This window comes from Tauraco erythrolophus, chromosome 10 (genome assembly GCF_009769465.1).
Source record: "Tauraco erythrolophus isolate bTauEry1 chromosome 10, bTauEry1.pri, whole genome shotgun sequence".
NCBI classification, from domain to species: domain Eukaryota; kingdom Metazoa; phylum Chordata; class Aves; order Musophagiformes; family Musophagidae; genus Tauraco; species Tauraco erythrolophus.
The window spans coordinates 31,833,383-31,841,259 of NC_141474.1; the positions used below are offsets into that span (position 1 = coordinate 31,833,383).

Below are 7,877 nucleotides of genomic sequence, written 5' to 3' on the forward strand. Positions count from 1 at the left end.
CTACCGAGGTACGGCACAGATCTTGTAGGGCTGAGGGGCCACTGTGATGCCTATCTTGAACTGGAGACTGAGCGTGGTGTCGGGGGGTGCCTGGAAGGTGAACTTCTGGAGCAGAGCCGTGAAGAAGAGGAAGAGCTCGGAGCGGGCAAGCAACTCGCCCAGGCAGGCACGCTTCCCTGCGGAGAAAGCCGTTCGTGACATCCTGAGCCAGCATTGGCTGCCCAGCTGTTTCCTCAGCCAAAACAGCCTCTGCCTTTGCTTAGGACAATGGTCCAGCTGTGTTACCCACATCCCAGGATGAGTTTTGTGGCCCAAATCATGCTCCCCAGTAACGGCACTGGTGTTACAGCATGGGCTGCCCCTGAATTGCAGGACTTTGTGAGGGCACATGTGTCTAACTGTATGCACACCCATTGTATCCTCCCCCATTTGGAAAAGTCTGGATGTACCCGTGCTGGGAGAAGTGGTTTGTTTGAGCTACCGCAAAGAGAGCTACCAGAGGATGTGTGTGATGCTGGTATGGGAAAGGGATGCTGAAATCAATCTCCACAAGGAAGCTGCTGGTAGGGGTTGGCCTGGGTGAAGGTGTTTCTAGGGTCTCTGGCATTTCTACAGTGTCTTATTCATCCTCACCTCTCTTCTGTTCATGTGAAGAGAGACAAGAAAGGGCTCAGAGTGTGGTTACAGTGCTTTGAGTTGGCCACGTGAGCACTGCTTGAATCATAGAATCGTCTGGTTGGAAGAGACCTTCAAGATCATTGAGTCCAACCATTTACCCTGCACTGCCATGGCCCTAAACCATGTTGCTCAACACCGAATCCACACGGTTTTTAAACACCTCCCGGGATGGGGACTCCACCACCTCCCTGGGCAGCCTCTTCTAATACTTCACAACCTCTCTGTAAAGAAATTTTTTCTGATATGTAACCTAAATTTCCCCTGGTGTAACTTTAGGCCATTCCCTCTCGTCCTGTCATTCATAACATGGGAGAATAGACCGACCTCCATCTCCCTGCAACTGCCTTTCAAGTAATTGTAGAGAGTGATAAGGTCTCCCCTGAGCCTCCTCTTCTCCAGACTAAACAGTCCCAGCTCCCTCAGCTGCTCCTCATAGGACAAGTTCTCTAAACGCTTCACTAGTTTCGTTGCTTTTCTCTGAACCCGCTCCAGCACCTCGACGTCCTTCTTGAAGTGAGGGGCCCAAAACAATACTCCAGGTGTGGCCTCACCAGTGCTGAGTACAGGGGGGCAATCACTTCCCTGCTCCTGCTGGCCACACTGTTTCTGATACATGCCAGGATTCCATTAGCTTGAGTGGCACGTGCCAAGGTGCAGCCAATATCTGCCCTTTTCTTCACTATGTTATTCTGTCTCTCCACCCTGCAGTTGGAAGGAAGCCCCATCCCTGTGCCTCAACACGGAAACATCAAAATCCAGGAAATCTTACCTATAGAAAATGGCATAAAAGACTCCCTTTTCCAGAACTGTCCATCCTTCAGGAAATGCCCAGGGTTAAAAGTGTCAGGGGTTTCCCACTCGTTCTTGTCAAACATCACAGAGGTTAAATTTGTCATCAAAACGGTGCCCTGAGAGGAGAAAAGAAAAAGAAATTGCACTTTCTCTGTCACTGACAGCAGGATAGGCATTTTTATCTTCCAGTCTCCTCTCCACGAAGAACGTTCATAGACTAATTCTGCAACAATTGTTCATCCAACACACCCCAGCACAGCCCAGCCAGACTGTTTGAAGGTGCAGTGACTATACATGTACGTTTGTGCCTCATCAGCATCGTTTTTATCTGCTGTAATCTTGGGCCAAAGTTCCTGGAAAATCTGTGTGAGATGGGATCCGTGCCTTGATGGTGTGTGCGGGGCTGTTGCCCCACGGTGCTCTGCACCATTCAATGTGCTGCAGAAAGTTGTTTGGATGGCAAAAACTTGTGTTCACTCGGAGTGGACTCTGGGCAGGGCAGAGACGCTGTGGCTCTGCCCCTCCTGCCTGCACAGGATGGACATGGCCTGGCAAATCGTGCCTGGGGAACTGGGAGTCTCTTGGTAAAGTCTCAGCGCTCAGGCGTGCCATTACCTTTGGTATGTGGAAGCCATCCAAGACCGTGTCCTTCACCGTCAGTCTCGGCACATTGAAAGGGACGATGTTGCTTTTCCTCTGCACTTCGTGGATGACGGCGTTGGTGTAGGGCATGTTACTCCTGTCCTCCAGGGCGGGCGGCCGTGCCTGCCCGATGACGGCGTCTATCTCAGCTTGCACGCGGGCTGGTGGGAAAGAGCAGAGATCAGCCGAGGTCCAAGAAAAAATCCCTAGGAACAACATGGGGTGGTTGCTGTTCGGATGCTCCAAGGACTGATCTGGGACACCTGCCGCTGTTTGCACCTCTTCTGTGTGAGTGCAGAGAGATTCCCAATTTTCCTCTCAAAGAGGAGAGTGTTGCGCAAAGCCACGAGAGCTAAAAGCACAGAAAATCACTCATCTTTTGCTAATTGTACCTTGAATCTCTGGGTATATGGCCATATACAGCAGAGCCCAGCGGATGGTTGTGGAAGTGGTCTCTGTCCCGGCAAACAGCAGGTCAAGAGCGCACACCACGAGGTTTTCCTCCTGAAAGCTGCCGTCACCGTTGTCCTTCACAAAAAGTTGTGTTAGTGCTGCATGAACAGCAAGGGCTGCCCTGACAGCAGGCTTAGTCCAAGACAAACCCAAGGATTTTGGCAGAAGCTACTTGACTCCTGCACCTCCAACCTTTTCAAGGGTGCCCTAAACCTGATGTCCATCCTAAACTCATAAATTGCCACAGAGGCATCTCAGATGGAGCATTTGGGCTCGTTTCTCGTCCCTCCTGATTTCTAAGCCCTGCTGCAGAAGAGTTTGCTTTGTGTTGCTCACCTTGGCTATCTCCTGCAGGTAGCTGTCGATGAAGTCTCGGCTCTCCAAGGGGTTCCAGTCCTCCTTGTGTTTGTCGATCTTCTCTTTCACAAAACTTTTCAACAACCTCCCGTTTTTAATCATGGTTTGGTGTGATCCGGGGAGGAACTTTATTATAGACGGGAAAGTGTTGTACAGCTTTGGAGACAAAAAGAGAAAGACAAACTGAATAAAGGACTAGAAAACCCTTGTGTTATCGAAACTTGCAAGGCCTGCAGTGCCGTGCTTACTACATAGCTGGAGTTGGTGGATATAGCTCAGCTCCAGAAGAGCTGGACAAGGCATTGGTGTTCCTCTTACAGAGTGACTCGTGCATTACTTGGTGTTTCAGCAGGCCGGTTGGCAGTCAGTGGGATGGAAAGGTGATGTTGGGTGAGAGAGAGAAACGTGAGCACTGCTCATCTTGACAATGAATCAGAAAGAACTTATGGGCAAATCTACCCCATTCAAAGAAATAGGGAATGACAACGAAGTTTGGTGATGTCAACGCTACGAGGTTTGAAGCTGGCTCCGGAGAAGACACTATGGCACTGCAAGAGTGCTCACCATCCATGTTGGTGGGAACAGAGCTGTACCTGGCTCATGACGGTCCCGCGGAGGGTCACTGTCTCGTCCATCAGCTGCAGTAATTTTTGGAAGTCGTCATCGTGGTAGTCAAACCGGTTGCCAAAGGTAACAGAACAGATGACATTTGAAACTGCGTTATTGATTTTAAAGTGAGGGTCAAAAGGCTTCCCTGGAGTAAGAAAAGGGAATGATCAATTCTCTTCCAGCCTTCACAGAAAAGGAGAAGAAAACACAATGATCAGAGGTAAAATATTCTACCAACTTGGGTGAAATGAGTGGCCTCTGATGGGCCTCCTCCTGTGCCACTGCTCTCCTGGGACACCTCACCATCCCTCCATGCTGGCCAAGCTTGGCTGGGCAGCCCCCGTGTGGAGCAAACATCCCACCTTCAGTCCCCCTTCAATCATATCATGGAGATGTTTGTTTACTTTGGAAAGCAAGGTCTGCAGGAGAGTGGACATTATTTGAATTCAGTGGAAGTGTCAGTACTTACCCAGGCAAGGGGTTTTCCAGAGATCTCCAAGAGGGCAGTAAGGTGCAGGTGGGCTATGAATGACACTTTGGGTGCCAGATGCTGCATTCACCAGTCAGTCTGAGGGCAAAACCTCTGTAAGAGGGAACTGGGATGCTGGCAGGGTGCTGGCATCACTTGCAAGGCGAGGTGTTTTCAGCATGCAGTGAATCATGGTTGAAATTACAATGGGCCATAGAGGTTCCTGCCTTCAGCACAGTTTGTGAAGGCCATGGCACTCACCCTGCTCATCCCCAAACACATCCACGAGGCATCGGCACTCCTCCTGGATGCGCTCCTCCAGGCCCCTCTTCCCCAAGCCAAAGTTTCGGAGGGTGGTCAAGGCAAACCTCCTCTGCTGCTTCCACAGGTGCCCGTTGGAGGAGACCAGTCCTGGCAGAAACATTCCACTGTGAGCTGAGACAGAACCCTCCAGGAGGAGAAAATGCTCCAGGGCTCTGACTTGTCTCTGCCCAGCTCATGCTTTTGCCATGTCAAGGCTTTGCCCATAGAGCTGATCTGCCTGTCCTGAGGGATAACTCACCTCTGTTGTTGAAGATGTCCTTGTCCATTGGAAATTCAGGGCGATCCATGAAGTTTTCCCCTTGGTTTACAAGAACTTCCTTAATCATTCGCAGCCCGTTTACGAACACGAATGTTGTGCTGCCCATCTGCACGCTGAAGATGTCCCCATATTTTTCAGTAAGCTGGGAGGGGGGTGAAAATCATTAAATGATTTTCATTTGCAATGATAGTGCCTGTCAGGACAGGGGGAATGGGTGACAATAAGGGAAGCTGAGAGCGGGCAGGAAGACCTGTTGTTTGCACAAGTGTCTGCTTTTATGAGTAGTATCTTTCTTCTTTCCTCTTTTCCTGAATCACTGATCAGGGTTTGGTGTTAACTGGCCATAAGTAAACCAAAACTCTCCACGACTGTTTTTTCAGTCCTATTTTTTTCCAGGTTTTGTTTCACTTTGTTCCCAAACACCCTTCCAGTTCCTGGTCAGACCTGCAGGGCTCTTACAGCCATGACTGCACCCATGGTGTCAGGCCGTGCCCTTTGCCCAACAGATTGCTCCACACTTGTGCCCTGACAAGCTTCATCCAGTTTGCTGCTGACTGAGGGCCAACCTCCTGCCCACCCTGGGGTGAGCCCTCGGAGTTCACATGGGCCAAGGAGTTTGGGTTAACCCCCTCCTCACACTGCTAAGCTTGCAGAGCTGCAATCCCCTGTGTCCCCGTCCTCCCGGTGTCCACCACCCCCGTACCTTCTGCACTGCGATTTGGGGATTTCTGAAGTCCATCAGGTGGGTATGTCCCACGAAAGGGAGGGAGAATGGGCTGGGAGGGAAGTGCTTCGGTTTTCTGCGTTTCATGTAGTCAGCGAGGAGGAGAAAGACGATGAGGAAGATGAGGAGCATCTGGAAGGAGATATTCTCCCAGAGGAAGTGCATCATGGGTCCGTGGTAAGATTCTTCAGGGATGTGTCCAGCGGAAGGTCAGGGCAGGTTGAACTCACAGGGCACCACCAAAGCCCCCAGAGACAGGGCAAGACGGACAATGTGCTGGCACAGCTGTTGGCACAAACACAGCATGGAGAAGCTTTTGCTGACCTGACCTGCGGGCTGCATTTGGACTTCTGCTTTCTGACGTTTCAGCAAGGACGCTGGATTGAACTCCTTCTTGATCAAACTCAAGTATTTCCTCTGATCTTATTAAAAAAACTCAAACACAAACGAACACATTCCCCAGCTCCCCTTTCCCCTTGTGCCTCCCACTGCTGCTTCACAACCCCCCAGTGATCCACGTCATTGTCTAAAGAACAGAAACGAGCTTTGCAAGGCCGGGATTAACACCTTACGGCAGCCTCCCCGTGACATTCCCACAAGCCCATGGCTCAGCGTGAGCCCCGCTCTCTTCTGCCCATGGTGCCCTCACCGTGCTGTGTCCCGGTGTCAGCTTCACAGTGCCGGGGAGTCTGCAGCTGCTCCGAGTGCCTCGCAATTTCCTTGTTTGCAGAAGCAGAAGCTGGTTCACCTGCACAAAGAAGATTCTCAGACCAAGGATCAGGTCGGCAGGAACATCTGAGATAAGGTTATGCAACGCATCTGATTCACGGGTAGAGGTTTCAGTGCGGAAGCGTGACGTGGGCTGGAAGCAAACAGCGTCTGGGTTCTTGTCCTGGGTTTGGCAGGGATAGAGTTAACCTTCCGCAAGATAAGTGGGAGGGGGCACAGCTGGGCCAACTGACCGGAATTTGTCATAGGGCTATTCGATCCCTTATGCGTCATGTCCTGGGACTATAAATTGGTGGAGCTCACGGAGCGAGGGGCTTTTTCGCATCTTTCTGACTGTGGGGGGGTTCTGGCTTCCAAGTTCCGCGGTGGGTGTCATGAGCATTTGTACCACTCCTTTGGTACTGCTGTCTTTTTATTCGTATTACTGTTGGGTTTTTTTTTTTACCTTTTTATTGGTTTCTTTTTGCACTGTTTTATTATTCTCCGTTTTACTCTTTTCTCTTTTTTTTTTAACACTTTTTTATTAATTTTGTTGTTATTGTTTTTTGGTTTCCTTTTACACTGTTTTATTAAATCATCCTTATGCTAACCCATGTGTTTTACTATGTTTCTTTCAATCATCTTCTCCCATCCCGCCATGGGTTAGCAGTGAGCGAGCGATGGTGGGATTGCTTAGCTGCCGGCTGACAGCTAAACCATGACAGTTCTGCAGCGGTTTCCAAGCACCGGCATTTTCTGATCTTCACTGGACAAGCGCAATCAGAGGAACCTGCTCTGGCCACGAGACTGGCCCTGCCCTGAGCCCTCCAGCCATCCTTTCCCACCTGCTTTGGCCTTTGAGGCTGTAGCCCGTGCCGAAACCACGGCCAAAGCCCAACGAAGCTGAGGCAGGTGCTGCAAAGCCAAAGCAGATGCCCAGCTCAGCAGGCTGTGGCCCTTCGGTGGTAACTGGTGACAGGCTGTGCCAAATTTTCCCACCTAAGAGTGGCTCAGAGACAGGAAGTGGATCATGAGATACACTACCTTTAATTTTGCCACGTGTTGATTATATCGTGAAAGAAGCAGGGGCTTTTGCAGCAGCAGTTGGCCACTGCACCGTGTGGCTCTGCCGCGGCCGTTTGCAGTCGTCAGCTCCCACCTGGTGCTGTGACGGACGATTTGGGTTCGTTTGCTGTCTTTGGGGGACATCAGCTGTGGCCGTTGGGGTTGACCAGTGCTGAAGACAACGTGTAGCGAGGCAGCACCATTGCTGGAGCAATGCCACACACGCGAGACTGAAGCTGCTGCATAACGTTACAATTGAGAATCTTGAAAAAGTTAAACCACTGTTTTACCGTGGAACTTAAAGGGGAAAAAAATGTTTTTGAGGAGAATCTCTCTTTTTGTCTCTAGCTTTTAGGCACATTTAGACATGAGCCTGGGAAGATGCACCTTTTCCCCCTCACTCACACGAAATGCCCACACAAAATATAAATAAGTTATGCTTCCTGCCTTTATTGTATGTGTATATTATATTTTAAAACAAGGGGATTTGAGATTTTTTCCCCTCAATCAATTAAAAAAAAAAAAAGAAGCTTTTAATCATTTTCTCTCCATGAGTAGGGAAGGAGATACTAACGTAAGAGGGAAAGGCAAGTTTGAAATGGAAGAGGGAAGACATCAACCTTTTTGTGCTAAGCCACTTCAAACATTACTATATGTAGCCATGTGCCAGGGGTCAGACCTGCACCAGAGCAAATGAAAAAACAAAGAGAAACCAGTGTCTAGTCCTCAATGACTTGGAAAACTTCATTGGGGAAAAAATGTCCACAGGTCTTATACCTTTTCTCTTTTAGAAAGAA

At 49.8% G+C, this 7,877-nt stretch overlaps 1 protein-coding gene across 1 annotated transcript; it reads right to left on the reverse strand.

The window, feature by feature from the left end:
* Positions 1–5,475, reverse strand: LOC147528208 (cytochrome P450 2J2-like). Its single transcript, XM_086617856.1, has 9 exons — positions 5,287–5,475; positions 4,563–4,725; positions 4,262–4,411; positions 3,516–3,676; positions 2,902–3,078; positions 2,505–2,640; positions 2,086–2,273; positions 1,448–1,586; positions 1–176 (listed from the first exon to the last, which is right to left on the reverse strand). The coding sequence occupies exons 1-9, from the start codon at positions 5,473–5,475 to the stop codon at positions 1–3; spliced, it is 1,479 nt and encodes a 492-aa protein (XP_086473982.1).
* Between the last annotated feature and the right edge of the window lie 2,402 nt (positions 5,476–7,877).

Bases quoted from the DNA above. Each gene is read 5' to 3' on its own strand.
- LOC147528208 (XM_086617856.1), bottom strand. From the start codon at position 5,475: ATGATGCACTTCCTCTGGGAGAATATCTCCTTCCAGATGCTCCTCATC. The intron at 4,412-4,562 runs GTGAGTTATCCC...TGTTTCTGCCAG, and splicing joins GGACATCTTCAACAACAGAG to GACTGGTCTCCTCCAACGGG. The intron at 2,274-2,504 runs GTACAATTAGCA...CTTTCCCACCAG, and splicing joins CATATACCCAGAGATTCAAG to CCCGCGTGCAAGCTGAGATA.